Below are 22,186 nucleotides of genomic sequence, written 5' to 3'. Positions count from 1 at the left end.
AAGGTTGAGGGAGCTAGGGCTGTTCTCTCTGGAGCGGAGGAGGCTGAGGGGAGACTTAATAGAGGTTTGTGGTGAACAAAGCATCGTAGCTGTGAGGGACAGCTCGGTGGATAGGATATTAGGATGTAGATAGGCTGGAAAATTGGGCGGGGATCCTGGATTCAGGATTCAATCCTGGACCGGGGAGCGGCGCGGGCTTGGAGGGCCGAAGGGCCTGTTCCTGTGCTGTATTGTTCTGTTCTTTGTTTATAAAATGATGAAGGGGATAGATAGAGTGAACGTTCAAAGACTATTTCCTCGGGTGGATGGAGCTATTACAAGGGGGCATAACTATAGGGTTCATGGTAGGAGATATAGGAAGGATATCAGAGGTAGGTTCTTTACGCAGAGAGTGGTTGGGGTGTGGAATGGACTGCCTGAAGTGATAGTGGAGTCAGACACTTTAGGAACATTTAAGTGGTTATTGGATAGGCACATGGAGCACACCAGGATGATAGGGAGTGGGATAGCTTGATCTTGGTTTCAGATAAAGCTCGGCACAACATCGTGGGCCGAAGGGCCTGTTCTGTGTTGTACTGTTAAAGTTAAAGTAAAGTTAAATTCTCATATGGTGTCCTGCTGTTTGCCTGGTTTTCCATCCATTAATTTTAATGGATGGCAAAACATACAGGGCTTACCCGACTCTGCTCAAAATGCACAGACACACTTCAGTTACTAAACTTTTGAATGTTGCAAGTGAAATCTCACATACTATTTTCATAATCTGAAATGTATTGCAATCAAAATAAAAATGGACTGTAGAGTTCGTTTGATTCCACCTTCTGATTTGATAGATATTTCATCAAAGAATATATTATCACAAAGTGGCAAACATGCTGTTTGATATGAATACAATGATGCACTCTTCCAGGCACCACTTCTTCTGCTTCTTATCCTCATGTCTGCATTCTTCTTGCCTCAACTTATCTTCTCTCCTGCTCGCTATCAGAATCACACTATCACTGTCCTATATTCCCGTTCTCTTAGAGAAAAACAAAAATATAGAAAATTTACAGTACAGCAGGCCATTTGAAGCATCACGTCAGTGCTGGCAAAAAGCAGCTATCCAGCCTGTCACACTTCCCAGTTCTTGATCTGTAACCCTGTACGTTAGTGTTTAAAGTGCTTATAAAGTATATTTTTAAATTTCATGGATATTTCTGCCTCTGATGAACTTCTAACTAACCTTTTTACCAAATAGTTTAAATCTATGTACCCTGATTATCAACTCCTCTGCTAAAAAATATCCACTCTATCTCTATCTAAAAGTTGAACGCTGCAGTAAATTTTAAATCCACTGGTTTTGGGTTCATGCACGGTCCAATGGGGCACAAGTCATCCTGAAGGAAAGCACACAGGTCTGTGACTGCCTGCCTAGACATTCTCAACTGTTATCCATATTGCGTCTCTAACATCTGCAGGCTGTTGTGGTAGGAGTGGTAGGCTTTGGGATCCACCACGACTCTGTATCTGTCTGCCCCTTCTTGCCTCTCTCCTGACCAATCTCATTATCTTGTCCTGCCATATATGGTGTTCCCTGTTGGCCTTCAGATGGCTCTTCGATTACATCCAGCTCCAATCTTGCTTTACACCATTCCTCCTCTATCCGAAGCTACAGATAAACTGGATGTATGAGCCCCATATTGTCTGTGGAGTGTATCCTCCAGTATTGACCTGGTCTTCAAGAAGCACCCTGCAACTGTGGCTGAATGGCACTCACTGTTTATTGCACAATCTCACTGACCTTGGTGGAACTTTCAGTGACTCTTGACCTTCCTTCAATTGTACTCATCGTTCCCTCAGTGACCCTCGACCTTCTTTTGGTTGCACTCAACCTCCCCTCAGTGACCTACGACCTCCCCTGCAATACTTCTCGAGCTCCTTTCTCTTCCAGAGTGAAACGTTAAAAAACTCAGAGTGGCGACAATTAACTCCAACTTGCTCACATTCCACCTCATTCATGTATTAAATTAAATGTAGAACTATTAAAATGATATTCCTTCTATGTACTGTCAGCATTGCCATCCCAGTTCCTCCCTTTCACCATAATAATTTGATGTTTCCCTCCCAACATTAGGGACTTGAAAGTGCACTTCGCACATTTCCTCAGTCATCATTAAGTTCTGCCCCTTATCTCAAATTTGCAGCTGGAGCAATTGAGGATTCAAATCTTATCTGCGAGTTCAAAATTGTCACCGTAGCATCCCTGGAACCTTCAACACTCCAATTCAAACAAGTCTTATGCAGAAATATGAGTGATGCAAAAACTTTTTTAACCCATTTCCACCTCACCTGACATGGCTTTCATTAATGTGTGAATGCAGGTGGTTTTACCAGCTCCACTGGGTCCCAAAGTCATCATACCATGCCTAACCCTTTGTGTTTCAAACAGCTGAATAACTTTGAGCTTCCAAGGAGGATGACTAACAAGTCCTGCTTCTTCAACCTAAATAAAAGAAAATATGTTCTCAGAGTTTTGTACGTTAGGTTAAGTACTGTTTGCACTTTCATTTTACTGGTCAGCGATTCAATAGTCAATGGATCATAGTCATTTTAAATTTTTACTTCTGCATTGTTCCATAATGAGAAGTTAACATAAAACTGTAGCCATAGAGAGTAATAAATATACATAACATATATTCAATAAAGTTAAAATTCATGATTAAGACAAGAGGCAATATTATAATGTTGTTATGCATAAAAATTTTCAACTTCATGTCATTTGACATCCACATAACATTGCTCTCTATTTGCTTCTAAACTCCATTGTGTTATTTAAAAGATAACACGTTTACTCAACTTCAGTCCTTGCCACGTTCTCCCCGTGTCTGTATGGGTTTCCTTCGGGTGCTCCAGTTTCCACCCACAGTCCAAAGATGTGCGGGTGGCACTTGCTAAACTGACCTTAGTATCGGGGGATTAGCAGGGTAAATATGTGAGGTTATAAGAATGGGCCCGGGTGGGATTGTGGTCGGTGCAGACTCAATGGGCCGAATGGCCCCCTTCTGCACTGTAGGGATTCTATGACTGTAAAAGGCTAAAAGCAACAGTAAAACATGGTTTGATGTGTTAATGAACCAATGGGAATTTCAGTCAGAATTCTACATAAAGCAACAACAGAAGTAGTTTTGAATTGAGCAGTTTTGGTTCAAAGAAGGATGAATGCATGTAGAGATGTAAGTAAATAAGGTAAAGGTGGGGTTAATTTATTTTTAAAGCCTAAGAGCTTAAGCAATGAAATACAATTAATCAATTTCAGGAAGAAAGCATTTCTAAAAAGACTGGTTGAAACAAATATCAGGTCAAAGGGAAGGAACACATTTAAAGAAATACTGAAGCCTATGTGAGGGAGTAGCTGCTTAGATCTCCCAGAAGACAGCAGGATAGCTGGTCAGAACTCCCAGAAGGCAGTGTGAACAAGACCAGACCTGGAGAAGAAGTTGCTTTCACCCTCCGAGGACACTCCAAGAAGAAAGGGGCACTGTGTGGTAAAACGTACTGGATATAAGGATAGTTGTTGAAAATAAAATGGGACGGTTAGCTCTGAGGGTAGTTTAAGTTAAGGCCTTTTGCACTGTTTTAAAGTACCGTCTACGGTGTGAAGATATTCTTGTGGTTAATCGTAATTTTGTTTTTTTGTTCTTTATTTCTTAATTAACATTTATCACAAGTAGTCAGGGACATCATTTCCTTATTTTGGAACTTCTCATCATACACAAATTACAAAAGAAATTTTGGCAACTGTTTCAGGTTTCGCTTTGGGTTTTGGGCAGCTCGGCATTTACCATCAGCTATGCCATAACACTCTAATGGACCACATTTACTTTCATTAACCTGATGGCATTTGACCCAGATGCAGTACAGTAAGGAAAATTTGTAATTTTACGAAAAGATTTCTTACAGTGAAATCTGTAATTGTTTTTATGAATGTTCAAAAAGGACTTTTAAGAGTTTCTATGAATTTTAAAGGGATAAATTCTTTTTTTTTTTGCATAAGAAAAAATATTGGTCCATGAGAACTGGTGGCCCTTGATCTGGAGCAGTACCAGCTGAAAGGAAGTTTAAGATATGATACCATGTAGCCAGACATAAAGTAGAACTGCAGACACAAAGGAGAATTACAAGCAGAGGAACTGAAGGGTGAAAATGATCAATGCAAAGTGACAGGCACAAAGAGACAGTGGACAGAGACAGAAAGAGGAACACAGAGAATTCTTGTGAAGAGAAGAAGTAGTTCACTCACAGGAAGAGGTCAGTTCCTCTCTTTGGTAGAAAATGAGTTAGGTGAATGTAGAAAATGGTTAGATGCATTGGCCAGGCTAAATTCTCCCTCGGCGTACCAGAACAGGCGCCGGAGTGTGGCGACTAAGGGATTTTCACAGTAACTTCCTTACAGTGTGAACGTAAGCCTACTTGTGACTAATAAACTTTTAATACCTGTAATAGCTTTGTCAATTAATAGCACTCAGCATTTTATAAAGGTCAGTTAACCACACAAGCATTTGCAGTCTTGCAAGCTCCTGACCCACACTTAATCAGCAGGGTGCCTCCTGGGTGAGTATTGCCTGGAGCTTTCTTGCACTTTCTCAATCAGACCAGTGCACCAATTTGCCATGATACTGCTGCTTCATTAACATACACAAAGTAAGCTGCACTAGGATCGTGTCCCATTTTGATTGCAATCCAATATCTTCTCGACAATTCCAACTGTGCAATGACCAAAAGAAAAGTCTCCAACAGTTGTCAGATACAATCATTATAATTAGCATAACACTCTTTTAATCCTTATACCCTAGTTAACTTACACGTTTCCGTGTTTGTAAATACCATAAGATCAGACAATAGTTTTGTCAATTTAAAGCTACTGTCATTCTGAATGAAAACAGTTGAAAATATGTTTCATAGTTGATGTTGACCAGACAGCAAGGACTATTTATTTTTTACTTGTTTGTCTATGGCAGCTTCCAGTTGTGGATACCCCGCTTTGTCCAGCTGAATACCAGGAAACAGATCCTCAATTAAACTCAGGAAAAGTGGTTCATCCTCATCAATCTAAGAAAGATACAAGAAAGTTTCAATGTTTATCCACATTATTTTTGGACTGGCATTACCAGAAACCAATTAGACTCCGGCAAACAAAAATATAGTAAATTGTAGTTTTGGATTGTGTTTAAAATATATTCCCGCAGTGTTCTTTAATTTGCCAAGCAGAAAAGCAACATAACTTACCAGTTTGGAGAGGTTCATATCGCGAAGAACACGCATAACAATGGTAGACTCTGAATCACTGGGGTTGATTCGTTTTGCAGCTCCTAGCGTCCGCAGGACTGAAAGGATGTTACGGAGGCCAAAATCATAATGCACCTAGTGAGGGCACATTATGTAATGTTTTACTTATAAGTTATATTTCAAGGTAAATTCGACAAAACTGCACTCAAAGGAGCTGCACTCACATCAGAAGTAGGTCAGAAACAGGGTTACAATGCTCATTCGTACTGCAGATTCATTACTCTGTACTTCATTTAATGTAATTAGGTGCAAGGTAAATCTACTCTAAGATGATGTAAAACCTAACTAAAGTTTCCTTGCAGCTCCCAATAATGAGCACTTATTGCAGGTTTCAAAATTAACAGATCTTTGTCTATGAGCTTCAACAATATTTCTGCAGTTTTTAAATGCTAGCAGAGAGGATTGAACAGGCTGTCTCTTTTAACGACAAAACAAAATGTTGAAGAGTGACTTAATAGGTGTCTTTCAGATTATGAATGAAAGGACAGTAAATATGGGCAGAATTTTACATTGTGCCAGAGTCCCTGAACACTCCTATCCCTGATGCAAATGTGGGCAGCAAACTCAACCCCCTACACCCAGCATTTTTCTCTGCAACTAGTAAGCAATTGGCGGTGGTGGACCATTAATTGGACCAAACCAGACCTAACGCTCCATCTGGCTGGCAGCTCTCTGGTCCCTATAGAGTGGGTATGATGGCCACTACTGTGACTGCTTCCAGTCTCCAATGTAAGGAGGGGTGCGGAAGTTCTTCCAGACCGGGCTGGAAGACCCTGGCGAGGGGGAGAGAGACAACTGTATGTGCACAGGCCAGGGTGCAGAGGTGATGGGTGGGAGAAGCAAGGGGGACTTGTTGTGTAGGGGTGGGGGGGGTGACGGACTTGGAGGTAGTGGGCACAGAATCTCACATGCCCACCTTTGTTAATCACCAGCCCATGTAGTAAAGTTGTTGGGCTTCCCCTTGATGCCAGCCTCCAACCACCTTGGGAAAGATTGCAGCAGAGGTGGGAAGAGGCACTTAGTGGTTATTAATTGGCTGTTTCTGGGCTGCAATTGATCCATGGGCAGGAAGGTTAACTGACACCTTTTCCACTGCATAACATTTGTGGTGGGGGCGGGAAATGGTACATATGGTATTTTATGTCCTCTGACTGCCTATCAACTCACCCTGAGGATTGTAAAATTCAATCCTATGTTTCCAAATGTAAACGAGGCCAGAAGTAGGGAATATAAGATAATCACTAACGAATTGCATATGGAATTAAGGAGAAACGTCTTTACCCAGAAAATATTTAGAATGTGGAACCCACTACCACAAGGAGTAGTTGCATAGATGCATTTAAGAAGCAGCTAAATAAGCAAGTGGAGCAGAAAGTAATAGAATAATATATTGATGGGGTTAGCAAAATGAGGGGTAAGAAGCTCATCTGGAATATAAACACCAACGTAGATATATTGGGCTGAATGGCCTGTTTCTGTAAATTCCTTGCATCTTTGTGATATATTGTAAAGCAGCATTGCACAAAGATGTAGGTTCAAATACTAGTTTGAGAATAAAATAATGTTTTTAACAAACACCTCTAATTGTTCATATCTCTCCCAGGATGGGGATAGGATTAAAAGGAAACCCATCATCATACATACTCTCACATGCCTTTATCGGCAAGCTCAGAGCTGCACAAGGGGAGTTCTTGAAAAGGTATTCAAGAAGGTGCTCCTCCCACATGACAAGAAAAAGTGGGGAACAAGTTAGATACATATACACAAAGCACAGAACAATACAATAAACTGAGACTTTAATTTTTATCAAAGATGGTACTGAGCAGTGCTCAAGGTTAAATTTACGGTGCACAAACCTGTTTAGACAGCTGTTCCTCACACAACTTGTATAGGGTGAAAAACTTCCTGGCCAGAGTTATGTTGTCAAGAAAGCCACAGCTAGCAAGCTTAACGCGAATAATGATCTGACGATCTGGAACCATCATAGCAACAGAACGGAAGTTGATCTTCAAATTCTCAGGTAGCTCTTGGCGTCCAGCATAGCCAGGGTTCTACAGATTTAGAGACACAGTCAAGAGTAACTCATAAAAATATGACATACAGCTATGAGACTTTTAATTATTGTACCTAGTGTTTATATGATCAAACAGCCATATGGCCTTGTTTAAGTCATTAAACTAATTTTGGTATTGAATCCAGATGTGTAGCACTACTCTGCTGCTGCACCTCCACCACTACTTCCAGCCATGCTGTCCTTATTTCACTGGCCAAAATATGTCCCTGCAGATGCTTACAGTCTCCAGCATCACATGCACACTATAGCAAGGCATAACATTTGATTGCAAGCACTGAATTCTGTCACTTCTTTACTTTCTGTTCCCTATTTGTGAATTCATCAAATTTCATGCTTGTAAAGTCCCTTTAAATACTGGAGTCAGAATTGACTAAGTCATCTTCATACCTAGAAATAAAAAGGGTTAAAAATGGTAAAAGGGTTAATAGCCACTGGTAGTCCCACTGCCCTTACTTCTGGGTTTGCTACACACTACCAAACACCCATAACCTCTTTTATCAGCAATTTAAAATCCAACCTAATGTTTTCGAATGAGATTTAAAAAGGAACTGATCAAAGTTTATTCTTAAATGCCACAAACTTTCCTGGAAGTCTGTGTGGAGGCCAGTGTTATTAGTAATCCAAATTACTATCATGGGAGGTGATCAACAGCATGTGTGATATAAAGTTTATTTATTAGTCACAAGTAAGGCTTACACTAACGCTGCAATGAAGTTACTGTGAAATTCCCCTAGCCGCCACACTTCGGCGCCTGTTCGGGTCAATGCACCTAACCAGCACGTCTTTCAGACTGTGGGAGGAAACCGGAGCACCCGGAGGAAACCCACGCAGACAAGGGGAGAACTCCACACAGATAGTGACCCAAGCCAGGAATCGAATCCGGGTCCCTAGCACTCTGAGGCAGCAGTGCTAACCACTATGCCACCGTGCCGTCTGTGATATGGTACACTAACGAGTTGCACCAGATGTTGAAATGACCAAAGTTGGGTTTTGACAAATTGCATTAGTGCAGTTTTGTTCATTTTGCACATTTCATAAGCTGGATTTACCATAGTAAGGAAAATTCCGAATTCAGCATTCATTTCTACAGAATCTCCATCTGTGAAGATGAAACTCTTTTTACGTTCCTTTTTGCATGTCAGTACTATAGCAATCTGCTGAGCAGCAACTGACAGAACTGGTAGATCAATACGATTGAATTCATCAAAGCAACCCCAGGATCCAGATTGTGCTAAACCTATTAAAGATAAATAATAAATAGTTATATTCTATAACATATGTTGAACAAAGTTGACAGACATCGCCAATATATGGAGGACATTCACTTTTGTTTATATTACAAACCACCTATTGCCAAATGCCTAACCAAAAGAGCAGTAAACATTCTGCTAACCTTTTAAGTCACAAATTTAAATTAAATTCCCTTTTGTACAAATTAAAATCAATACAGTCATAAGAAAACTGCTGCAGTTTCATAAAGGAAAATTGCACACTCCAAAGAAACAATGTGTAAAACTGGCCTAACACAAAAAATGTGTCAGCACTAATTATTTTGTACAATTTCTTCTACACGGACATAATATATTTCAAATTGAATGTTTTCCAATCTCTTTGCAGAGATTCTTAGAACTTGCATTTGCAGGTCACAGTAGTATTTTATACGAAAATACAATTCAGTTTATGGCTTTTTAACCTATCAAAGGGCATGCCATCAAAAAGTCATCTGTATTATTAACTATCATAGTTAAAACATTCAGAAAAACAACCAGATTGATCCATAAAAGTGTACAGAAATATGGGTTTGCAGTTGTAAAAAGACTGGTATGACAGACTAAGCTCTATGATGTTCTTCTGAGCAGAGGTTAGGTATTTGCGCACCATCTAGTGGCCAATTTCAGAAAAACATGACCCAAGGCCTCAGGAAAACATCATTCACCTACGTACCATTTTAATGTGCAATGCGCATCATACAGGGAGACAAATAAGACAACACAACAAAATGGAATAATTCTCTTAAAATACTATCAGAGAAATTAAGAGCATTTAAGTTTGGAGTATTTGCCAGTGTTTTCTTCAATTTAAGTAGATAAAGCTCAACAAAGCTCGTATTTAAATTGTAGCAATTTTCTAAATTGATCACCTTTAAAAATTCTCCCAAGTCCTCTGAAGTCCATTTGGTCTGAGCAGTTGAAAACCACCACATATTTCCCAAGGCATCTCCCCATGTCTTTGGTAGTTTCAGTCTTTCCTGTCCCTGCTGGTCCAGCAGGAGCTCCTCCCATGTTCATTCCAAGAGCCTGAGCTAGAGTAATGTAACATCTGAAATAAACAGAATAATACATGTGCTCATATCTTGTTTAGACATATAATCAGTTTGTTGAATGTGAAGTGTTCAATCTCCTGAATCAGAGGCAAGAATGCTATCAAATGAGCAACTTGCCAATTACTCCTCAGAGCCAGAAAGCTGTGGGATCCAGTCCCATATCCACACTTGAGTAAATGATCTTGTGATAATTCAGTGGAATGTTGAGAGAGTGTTGCACTGCCAGGGGTGCATTTTCCAGATGGATGTTCAAGTGGATGTTAAAAGACCCATGGAACTATTGGAAGTGTTCTGGATAACTGTGCCTCCTCAACTACCTATAAAAAGGACCAACAGGTCATTCACTCATTGCTGTATATGGCATCCTGTTGTGCACAAAACATATATTTCACTTGTCTACACGATAACAATAATGCACATAAAAAACTATTCTTGGTATATTGTGCAATATTGTAGAGGGACAGATAAGATGCCATTTAACTTCGAGTCTCAACTCGCATTTACAATATGGCCGAGACACCCTGTCTGGACAGATTAATAGGAGTGTTTGGCCATGTTATACTTGACCTGCTGGTATTTGAACAGAACTGTCAAGCCTGGAAGTGTATAGTTTTCCCAAGTATATAATGATGTACGAGGACACCAGGTATTGTTAAGTATCCACCTCTCTCAATTTACACTCATTCAAGTAATAATCTGCCTTCCTATTTTTGCTACCAAAGTGGATAGCCTCACGTTCATGCACATTACACTGCACCTGCCATGCATATGCCCACTTACTCCGCCTGTCCAAATCATGCTGAAGAATCGCTGCATCCTCCTCACAGCTCACCCAACTTTATATTATCTGTAATTTGAGATAATACATTTGGTTCCGTCTTCCAAATCATTAATCTATAATTTGAACTGTTGGGGTCCTAGCACAGATCATTGCAGTACCCCACGAGTCACTGCGTGTCAATCAGAAAGAAACCCATTTATGCCAACGTTTTGCTTCCTATCTGCTAACCAGCTTTCTATCCATCTCAAGACACTACCCGCAATCCCATGCGCTTTAACTTTACATAATAATCTGCTATGTGCTCCTCGAATCTTTTCCTGTGCCTAGAGCCATGAGACAGGTGAAGCACATGCCTACATCTATTTCTGTTGCTGGTTTGTCCTGGAACAGGTCATTAGCCTGTTGCCAGAGACGATAGCTTGCGAGACGTCACTCTGCATCATGCATGGCTGAGTAGGAAACTCCCAATCTTGCAGCCTGCCACAGGCATATTGGAAGAATGTACAGGCCAATAATCAACCTAAATGGCCACATTATGAATACGGTTTCCATGGCCATGAAATCCTGAAATGTGACTCAAACATCTGGCTCAGAGGCAGGGACACTAACCATCATGTCACGAGACTTCCCATAGTGATTATATGATAGATCTAGTAATCCAAATGCATGGGTTAATAATCGGGGGTGGGGGAGGATTTCTAACCTGTTGGGTGGGTGGGTCTTGTGCAGCCAGATTGAAAAGGTTGAAACGGCCGATGTATCAGGAAGCTGGGAAGAACCTGCTGCCTTCTGTTGGCAAGTCTGCCATTGAAATATATAAAATGCCCACTTGTTGCTCTTTAAATCTAGGGTTCTGAATTTAACAGAATGTGTGAGAGTTTCCAAAGCTTCCTGAAACCTGCCTGGGAAGACAAGGTGAGATGACAGTGGAAGTTGACAGGGCTAAGCAACTGACAAGTCAAAAAGTGCTTTAAATACTGAGAGCAGGCACTCGTTTCTTGCCCATGCGAAAGGATTTTGCTCAAGACTTTTTCTGAGATGATGATTCCACTGCTTTGCGGATCATTTCTAATATCTTGGAGCTTTCACCATTGATTGACACTTTCCAGCTGCCAACCTTCAGGTTAGCATGAGTTTGTACTTGGACCACTAATGAGGAACAGCAGCAGCAACTCCGACAGCAGCAGCAGGAGCTGAGTTTAAACAGCAAGATCTACCTAATCTGGTCAATTCATGCCCGATCAGTCTATTCTCAACCACTAGCAAAGTGATGGATTGTGTTGCCAACAGTTTTATCAAGTGGTATTTTCCCTCAGTTTGGGTTCTACCAGCATAATATAGTTTCCAACCTCATTACAACCTAGATCTAAACACGGACAATGCACTTGACCCAAACATCCTCACATGCTTCATCAATGACCTTCCCTCCATCATAAGGTCAGAAGTGTGGATGTCCATCAGTAACTGCACAGTGTTCAATACCATTCATAATTCCCCAGATAATGAAGCAGTCCATGCACATAGACAGAAGGACATGGACAGCATTCCGGCTAAGTGGCAAGTAGCATTCATGCTTCACAAAATGCCAGATCATAGTGATTTCCAGAGAGAATCAAACCACTTTCAACACTGAACATTGAATTTCTCATCATCAACATCCAGGTAGTCACTACTAACCAGAAACATAACTCGATTAGCCACATAAATATTGTGGATACAAGAGTGGTTTGGAGGCTTGGAATTCTACGGTGAGCAATTCACTTCCTGATTCACCAAAGCCTCTCCACCATCTACAAAGGCACAAATCAGGAATGTTTCGATTTGCAACTCCAAATCTGTTCAAGAAGCTCCATGATAACACAGCTCACTTGAGCAGGATCCCATTCATTGGCTCAAACAATTATGCTCTCCACATCACTGCAACTTGGCTGCAGTGTGTACCATTCAAAACTTGCACTGCAGCAACTTATTCAGGTATTTTCAACACCAACTCCCAAATCTGGAGCATCAGGAGCAGGGGACACCAACAATTTCAAGTTCCCCTCCAAGACACACCATTGTGAAATAAAAATATATCACCCTGCCTTCACCATCATCAGGTTGAAATCCTGGAACTCCATACCCAACAGCACTGTGTGATTACCTTCACCGCATGGGCCGCAGTGGTTCAAGAAAACAATTCACCATTACTTTCTCAAGGGCAATTGGAACGAGCCAAAAATTCTCATCTTGCCAGTGACAAACCCACGAATGTTAAGCTCTTCAGTCTCCTCACCTGTCAGTAAGAGGTGTTATAACCAATCTGTCCGTGCAACCCAGGAACTCATTCTGGTAGGTGAATCCAACATCTGTGATATTGATTAGCATTTTATCTAGGTCCTCATTGAAATAGAATCTGCATTGTTTCAGCCATTCAAAATCCGTACGGCTTTTAATGTGCAAGCGACACTGCAAAACAAAGTTTTGATGTTGTTTACAGACCACAACTATCTCATGCTGACCTTCATGACTTTTCATCTTAAATTATAAATGGGAAATGATGGCTTTGTACACCTAGCTTAACATGAATGAACAATAGGAAACAAATAAAACTTGTATTTATATAGCATATATATATAATATATATAATATAATATAGTATTTATATAGTGGGCGGCATAGTAGCACAGTGGTTAGCACTGCTGCTTCACAGCTCCAGGGACCTGGGTTCGATTCCCGGCTTGGGTCACTGTCTGTGTGGAGTTTGCACATTCTCCTCGTGTCTGCGTGGGTTTCCTCTGGGTGCTCCGGTTTCCTCCCACAGTCCAAAGATGTGCGGGTTAGGTTGATTGGCCATGCTAAAATTGCCCCTTAGTGTTCTGAGATGTGTAGGCTAGAGGGATTAGCGGGTAAATGTGTAGCGATATGGGGAGAGGGCCTGGGTGGGATTGTGGTCGGTGCAGACTCGATGGGCCGAATGGCCTGTTTCTGCACTGTAGGGTTTCTATGGAGTATCTTCAACATAGTAAAATATCCCAAGATACATCATAGAAGAGTTATTTAACTAAATACAACACCGAGCCATGTAGGAAGGTAAAGCTTAGCAAAGAATTAGTTCTTAATAAGCATCCTAAAGAATGAAAAGATTCAGGGAGGAAATTTCAGTATTTAGGGGTTTGGGAGCTGAAGGCAGAGCTGTCAATGGTGGTGTGATTAAAATTGGGGATGCTCGAGAATCCAGAATTGAAGAAACACAGATATCTCAGAGGATTGTAGGACTGGAAGAAATTATAAAGATAGAGAGAGGAAAGGCATGGAGGGATTTAAAAACAAAGAAGAGAACTTTAAAATTGAGGCATTGCTTAGCTTGGTGCCAAAGTGGTGACGGATGAACAGGTGCAAGTTAGGACACTAGCAGCAGAGTTTTGGCCTCAGGTTTACAGAAGGCAGAATGCATGAAGCTGGCCAAGATGTCAAGCCTAGAGATATTAAAAGCATGGATGGAGGTTTCAGCAGCAGATGTGCAGAGGCACAAATATCGCATTAGTCTGTTTTAGTCTCGGAGAGGGGTGCAGTCAATGGCTTAAGGATGGATTGTGTGTTGGGGATGGAAAGTAATGGTTTTGGTCTTCCCAACAGTTTGTCACACAGGTAGCCAGAATCACTCGCCAAACAAGTTCTGTATACTGGTTCAATTAAGATTTTCAAAACTGAGATCAATAGATTATTGCTAAGTAAGGTTCCATTGGGCAAATGGACTTGGGGTACAGATCATCCATGATCTGACTAATAGCGGAAAGGATTTGTGGAATTAAATGATCTTTTCCTATAATTCATCCCCACAGAGACAATGAGACTGACCTACAGGAGATTAAGATGTACTTGCATTGAAAATAACATTCTCTCAAAAACTCTTGTGCAGTATTAATTTATCTTCAAAGTAAAAGTATTAATTTATCTTCAAATTTCTCCTATTAAGATTTTTAAAAACTGTGTTCAGTCTTTTTTGTTAACGAATCAAAAATACTTTGCTGCATTGTATTTTGGTTTTTCTAAAATAGTAAAAAACAGATTATACTGAGTATCATTGTTACCATTATATTTTATTGCTACATCACTGTCAAAATTTCACCAAAGAATACATTAGGTTTCAAACTTTCTTTCCAAAGCTTTCCATCAAATAATTCATTTATTCTGCTTTAATAAAGAGGAATTCTATTCATCCTTAATTCTTACCAGGTCGTCAAAGATATCTCGCTGGTGCACATGGATAGTGATAAGAGTCTCATATTTCACACGGTCCGTGGCACTCAGGTCTTTTGTTGTCATGCCAATTAGAGTATTCAGCAAGTCTAAGAACGACTGATTGGTCTTTTGCATTATTTTTCGGTCATGCTTGGCATTGGTTAATGCTTCCTCTGAATCCCTTGTCCAGATCATTTGAATGCCAAGCAATCCAACCTTTAAAAAGTAAAAATTAAGTTTTATACAATAAAAAATCTATTTAATAGTTGAACATTGTAGGTTGGATATAAAAATTCTGCAATCAAGGAATAAATACTGTTTCAGCAAGTTTGTTTCTAGTATTTTTCATTTGAATAAATAAGTCTGACCCAATATGCTCTAATTTTTATTTTGAGTGAAATTGCCCTTCAGTGCATTAAAAATTGAATAAGTCATGGAATGTGATATAGAAAACACTCAATCTCCAGCACAGCCAGTGCCTTATAATAACCAAGTTTGTAATGCAACTGTATATTGAGAATTTACCTTAAAATAGTTCTAACTGCATTTTAAGAAAGGGACTGTGAAAGGGGAACAAACAACATGTAAACTGAATGCACTAGATCCTCAAAAAGTATCAACCTCCCTGATCATTTTTTTCTAAAGGTAATATTACAGACTAAAAGGGGAAATTCCTTATTGAGGTTCCTGCAGCTAAATTGAGAGCATATTGTAATCTTTTAATCAGAAATATACCTGGGCTGGATAAGAGTTAAGAAACTCAACCAGTTGGAAAGTGGTGTCCTGAATACTCATTGATGCAGAACGAATGACCAGATGGAGTGATTTCTGAGATTCCACAAGTAAAGCATTTAGCCAGACTTCTACATTTCCTTCTGCCATGACAGGCTTATCCAATTCAATGATTTCACCCTCACGTGAAGAAATAGCCAAAATACGGTCATATACCTGTTAATGTATATATACACATTAATTTTACATGATGATTCTGTAATGTCTCCTCGTTGCTATTTAAATATATCACCTTATAAAAATAAAGTTTATGAGATGGCTATGTTTTGAGGCTCTCTTTAACTTAGAGTAAAGTGGAGAAATAAAGTGGTCACGTGACTTGTTCTGAATTCTTCCTGACAACAAGCTTGGGTGACTTTATTGTTAAAGGTTAAAAGGAAGGGCCTAAGGTTGCTCTACTGGGAAGAAAGTACAAGATGTTCATATCTGTAGACAATGGCAAGAACATCCATGATCAATGCAAGTAGACTTTAAGGGCCATATTTTCAGAGTCATGGAGGCTCCACAGACATTTCAAAATGGCAGATGGGACCAAAATCCATACTTATCCCCATTTCCAATAGGTTTCATTTTCACAGTAGGGGAAAGGGATGGGCTGTGATGTACACGAGAGAAACCCAAAGTCAGCAGGGTCATTTAAACTCAGTGCCGAGTTCAAACTGACACCATTTTTGCTGTAGCAAGGACCTTTCTCAGCATAGGAGTTACAAATTTATGGAAGAGGCTAAATTTCTTTTGAATAAAGTGTGTAGAACTGTCAAGATATAAAGTTACTTAAATCCCCATGCCCTTAAAAAATTGAAGTATTAAAGAGGAACTTAAATGAACTACGCATTGCCAAATGAGAGATGCACAGCTGAGGCCTGTTAGGAGGATTTAAATACAGGAATCAGAAAAGTGAAGCAACAATGCACAGTCATGCAAGACTAATCCCACAAAGTGGCACTAATCGATCTCCTTGTATTAACCATTTGTTCAGAGTATGAAAATTGCCCAGAGCGATAATGAATTTCGTAGCAATTGGACAAATAGACAAGCTTCGGATGTGTGTTAGAATCGTGGTACTTTCAGTTTCACAAAAGAGAAGCCTCAGGCTTCCCTCAATCTCAATTTCGCACTAAACATTTTCCCTCACATTTTTTCTAAAGTGTGAAGTATTATGAATGCAGTAAATGAGGATCCAGGCCTGAGTTAAAAGCAGCATATCCGAGACCGTGGCCAAAGCAATCACATAGCAGTTAGTCATGTAAAGGAGGGAGTGGGGGAACATGTTGAAGCATAGCCAATGCTGGCCAGTATTGCAAGGGTGAATAATTTCCAACACTAGAACAAAAACTGAACACATTCATGGATGATTCATTGACAGAAAAAGGATCTTTGTAGGCTGATGCTGATTCATGTCTGTTTCTCATTAATACTGCAGAGAGGCGATCAGGAAGATGGAGCCTGGATTTATTGCTGCTGCATTATCTCTTACAGGTCGTAGAGAGAAGAAGATTGTATTGGAGCCACCTGGATCAGCAAAGAGTCAGCAAAAGCCTGAAGGCCAAGGGGCTGCAGGGCTCTCTCTGGATGCAGAGCACAAAGCTCACAGAAATCTTGTGCGTAGGCAGCTCTCAAGACCGAGAGTGTACAGAACTTGAATGTCTTATTTGCCGATCAGCAAGAGACATTATCATTGATATCTCCGCAAGTCCAGGGATCTCCTGACTCACATTTGCCACATTCAGCAGGAATTGGCGCCACGGTAACAGGTGGTCATCCATTACCAGTAGCTCAGAAAGTAATAGCTACACTCAACTTCTAAACCATTGGCTCCTTCCGGCCGCCAGAGGAAACCTGTGTGGAATCGCTCACAAACAAATGCATATAGAGGTCACGGACATCCTTTTTGCCCAGGCCCACAATTACGTCAACTTCGACAGAGATCACGCAAGCCAGAACGCCAGAGGACTGGGCCTTGCTGAGATTTCTGAATTCCCAAAATGCACGGTGCCATTGACTGCATTCATGTGGCTCTAAAAGCTCCCTGGCAACAGGCACACCAACAGATGAACAGGAAAAGCTTTCCAGCTGTTCATGTTCCACCGCCGCTGCCAGCGAGAATGGAAAATTTGGTGCTCAGCCAAATCTCCGTTAACTGCAGCGGTCCTGGAGAATCCCAGCTGCGGGCGAGATCAGAGAATCAGGCCCTACCATTCATTCATGTACAGCTCATCTGTGATCATAGGAAACATATCATGCAGGTTTACACCAGATATCCCGGAAGCGTCCATGACTCAGTACATCTCAAACCTGGACATCTTCAAGGGACCACTCAGGAACCTTGGTTGGCTCCTCAGTGAAAAGAGCAACCCACAAAGGGTGTAGTTGATGATATCCGTGCGATGGCTACAGAATCCTGCAGAGCAAAGGCACAACAAGGTTCATGACGCTACTCGAGCATTGGAGGAGCAGACTATAGGTATCTTAAAGTTGCAATTCTGATGTGTGGGCAGATCTGCTGGACTACTCCAGTACACACCTGAGGAGCTCACAGATCGTGTAGCTTGCTGGGCACTGCACAACCTGGCACTGCAAAGTGGGAAGGTCTTGACAGATACCAACATAGAAGAGCTGCACATCTCCTCCAATGAAGAGGGCATCAAAGGTGATGAGGGTGATGGGTTAGTGGAAGGAGAGGCTGCCGGGGAAGCAGTCATAGCATGGGCCAGACAAGGCAGGCATGCACCTGTGATCTTCATAGTCACCAGATTCCACAAGGAGGATGATGGGTTACTCTCCTGGACAACTGCCCTCCATCACAGATCAATATCAACAGTAATATTGCTCGTCTTCCCATTTCAACGATGTATTTCAATATGAGGGTGATCAGGCTCACATTGTCCTGATCCTTTGAAGAATAATGAAGCCTCGAGAGCATGTGTCATTGCTGAGGTGAGGTGCTAACTGGAGGAAAGAGTACGAGCATCAGAAATCTTCAGGCATCTCTCAACATCCCAGTCACAGCAGCAGCTTACAAGAGCCAAGAACTGTTCCACCATCGTCAGTGGGCTCATAGCTGTGTACCTTCAATCTGATAAAGCTCCTCAATGAGATCAGTCTCCAGCAAAGGCACAGCGCATTCTGTGTAATCACAGTGGTTCAACTGATAGGTGACATTTGGGCCAAGGCAGCAGAGGATATTCTGAAAGTGTGAATCCATTCAGAGATGACTCAATCCTCTGTGTCACTTTCTTCTCTGTCACATTAACATTCTGCACCCTCAGTTAGAGTTGCTGGCCTGCTTTTACCCTCACTGTACTATGCATGTGGGCCACCTGAAGATGACTATGTTTAATCACTTGCATGCCAGACATTAAAATGTCTCCTCTTTAAGCCACACATTGTGTCTGCTTGGCCAGACCTGGCCCTTGCAAAATACACATCATTTGGCACTTGGTGGACTGTTGGAGGCCAGGAATTGGCAGAGTCTGAGGCAGATGATGAGGCTCCGGACTCTGTCCTATATCAGTTACTTGAGCTGAAATGACATGTACGGGAACATTAGGAAGGGATGTCAGGGGGAAATCTGTCTACCTTCAGTTTGAGGCAATGGTGCCGCCCTGCCAAAGCACTGAGGTCAACACTTATACGAAAGCAGTTTCTACAAAAACCTTGGTCCAGGACATCAGTCCTGCACTGCTGCAGGAGCAGCACTACATCACTGTAACCATTGGTGGCATCCAGCAGTGGCTTTGAGAGAAGTGGTGGCGTACCTAGATGTCATTCTAGCTTCCCCTTCTCAAGGAGTCAGCCAGGAGCCCTCAGGCACCCATAGGGAGGAGGACAGCAGCTGGACATCCTGAAGTCATCCACCTAAGTGACTCTGGCGCTGTCTGACTGATTCCAATCTCCTCTTCCTGTGACCCATAGCCTCCAGCTCCACAGGCTGAGGAAGGTGCACCTGCTCCACAGCATGACACCCAAAGCTGGGACCCTCCAGGTCTCGGTCTTCCAGAGGATGTCTGCAAAAGCCATCACAGCCAACAGGACGTAAAAGTCAACAGGCTGCCTCCACCTCCACTGTGGACATCAGAGAAGAACCTAGATGTAATGGTAAGGTTAGGAAAGTAAACAACAATTAGGAGCATGATAATGGCACAGGTGTTCGCAACATGTACATCATGTATACAGATATAAATGGAATTGCACCATTTCACATCTCTTCTGTATGCTTCCTTTTTATGATGGGTTGTCCAGCTGTCAATCAGATGTGACACCATGGTCCCTCCCCCACTTAGTGCATATGTTGCCATCAAAGACCCTTCATCTATGGAGTGTGCTTCCATATAACCACCGTTGCAGCAAGCATGGTCCATGTTCCCTCTGGCCAGCATGATAGCTTAGTTCTTGTAGGGAGTGAAGACTTTGATGTTGGGAATTCCATCCCTAGTCTGAGACCTCTTCCCTTCGATTTTGTGCGAGCTTTTATTGCATAAAGACAGATGGAGAGTGTGAGTAGGATGCATACCAGTACAGGTAATAAAAATACCTGACAAAGGTGGGTGGTGAGTACAGCCATGGATGAGATGAAGATGCAAACTCCAGATGATATGAGGTCAGGTGAAGATATGAGGGTGTGTGCTTGAGAGAGAGTGAATGGTGAGGTCCTTAGAAAAGCATCCTGCGAGATGGCAGGGAATGTGTGATGGCCGATAAGATGATTGACTTACAGATAAGATCTTTCATCCTTATTCTGCACTGGGTGGCTGACCTCTTCTGTGCTGTGTTAGCACTGACCACTACTGCCACCATCTCCCAAGCCAGAGTGGTGAAGTTAGTAGACCTCCTCTGGCCATCATGGGATAAAGGACATTAGAAATCATAGAAATCATAGAAACCCTACAGTACAGAAAGAGGCCATTCGGCCCATCGAGTCTGCACCGACCACAATCCCACCCAGACCCTACTCCCATATCCCTACACATTTTATCCACTAATCCCTCTAACCTACCCATCTCAGGACACCAAGGGGCAATTTTAACATGGCCAATCAACCTAACCCGCACATCTTTGGACTGTGGGAGGAAACCGGAGGACCCGGAGGAAACCCACGCAGACACGAGGAGAATGTGCAAACTCCACACAGACAGTGACCCGAGCCGGGAATCGAACCCAGGTCCCTGGAGCTGTGAAGCAGCAGTGCTAACCACTGTGCTACCGTGCCGTGCCGACATTGTGATGGGCATCGGCTGCAATCAGTAGGTGTTCCAGAGAGGGGGGTCACTGAATTTGCGTGAAGTTGTCTTCTTCCCTTTTGGGGCCATCTCTCTCATCTGTTCTAATCCTGGGCTGCAGACATTGAAAAAGCTGTGCTTGGGTGCCATTTAATTATGGTGCCCAAGTGAGGAGGTAGTAAGTTCACGGCAGGGTGAGGGAATCAGAGGCCGTATCCTGATTTGGCCTATTTCCCATGCCTGTATAACTAATGCAGCAGGAAGTGGACAACACAGCATGAAAACCTGCCAGTGCAGCAATCAGGTAGAATGCCATTTTTCACACCCACCCCCACACTTAATGCAATTTGGGAGAAATTTGACCCACAGTCTTATTCACTATGCAGAAAGCAGATGGGAGCACATACTCAGATTGAAAAGATCAAGTTTGTTAGGAGTTAAGCAGGACTGGAAGATTTACCTAACTTTGACTAAAGGTGGGAATCTCCACTTAAGAGACACAGTAAGTATACCTGTGGTCCGGGATTGTTGGTCATGTTAAAAAGTCACATGGGGGATCATTTCTGGAATTTAACTTAAGAATTGCCCACAAAATTAATGTTAGTCAATGTTGCTTTTAGTTTGTTTATTATAGTAAAAGCATTAAAACTTGAAATCTGGTGTGATATTTTTAATCGGTCACTGGAATTCTAATATCTTTTTAAAAGTCATTGCTGTCTACAGGAATCATAACACAACTTCAAATCAACATAACTGTTCTCAGCAGCCCAATAATCTAATAGAATCCCTACAGTGCAGGAGAAGGCCATTTAGCCCATCAAGCCTGCACCGACATGAATGCCACCTAGGCCCTATCCGCGCAACCCCATGTATTTACCCTGCTAATCCCCCTGATACTAAGGGTCAATTTAGCATGGCCAATCAACCTAACCTGCACATCTTTGGACCTTGGGAGGAAACCAGAACACCCGGAGGAAACCCACGCAGACAAGGGGAGAATGTGCAAACTCCACACGGACAGTCACCCAAGGCCAGAAGGCAGCAGTGCTAACCACTGTGCCACCATGCCACCCCACAGTGGGACAGTGGTTAGCATTGCTTCCTCACAGTGCTGTGAAATGAATTGAGAGATTATTAATTTCAAATTGGATTGATCCCTGGAGTTTTGCTCCTGTCCTAGGGAAGATTTCTCATTTAATAAGAACATAGGAACATACGAACTAGAAGCAGAGGTAGGCCATTTGGCCACTCGAGCCTACACCGCCATTCAATAAGATCATGGTTGATCTTTTCGTGGACTCAGCTTCACTTATCCGCTCACTCACCATAACCCTCAACTGCTTCACTGGGCGGGGAATTCCACAGATTCACAACCCTCTGGGTGAAGAAGTTCCTCTTCAACTCAGTCCTAAATCTGTTCCCCCTTATTTTGAGGCTATGCCCCC

At 41.9% G+C, this 22,186-nt stretch overlaps 1 protein-coding gene across 1 annotated transcript in view; it reads right to left on the bottom strand.

The window, feature by feature from the left end:
• The window catches only part of dnah5 (dynein, axonemal, heavy chain 5), a 302,757-nt gene that overhangs the window by 158,553 nt on the left and 122,018 nt on the right, over positions 1 to 22,186 (bottom strand). The window contains exons 34-42 of the mRNA XM_078200599.1: positions 15,466 to 15,678; positions 14,722 to 14,946; positions 12,782 to 12,954; positions 9,543 to 9,721; positions 8,452 to 8,639; positions 7,185 to 7,379; positions 5,269 to 5,403; positions 4,984 to 5,091; positions 2,332 to 2,485 (exon numbers count right to left, since the gene is read on the bottom strand). Of these exons, the coding sequence (XP_078056725.1) occupies positions 2,332 to 2,485; positions 4,984 to 5,091; positions 5,269 to 5,403; positions 7,185 to 7,379; positions 8,452 to 8,639; positions 9,543 to 9,721; positions 12,782 to 12,954; positions 14,722 to 14,946; positions 15,466 to 15,678 (1,570 nt within the window). The remainder of the gene's footprint in view (positions 1 to 2,331; positions 2,486 to 4,983; positions 5,092 to 5,268; positions 5,404 to 7,184; positions 7,380 to 8,451; positions 8,640 to 9,542; positions 9,722 to 12,781; positions 12,955 to 14,721; positions 14,947 to 15,465; positions 15,679 to 22,186) is intronic.

Source organism: Mustelus asterias, chromosome 2 (assembly GCF_964213995.1).
Source record: "Mustelus asterias chromosome 2, sMusAst1.hap1.1, whole genome shotgun sequence".
Lineage (NCBI taxonomy): Eukaryota > Metazoa > Chordata > Chondrichthyes > Carcharhiniformes > Triakidae > Mustelus > Mustelus asterias.
The sequence above is the reverse complement of the archived record's forward strand: the minus strand, read 5'-3'. Positions and strand labels throughout refer to the sequence as shown.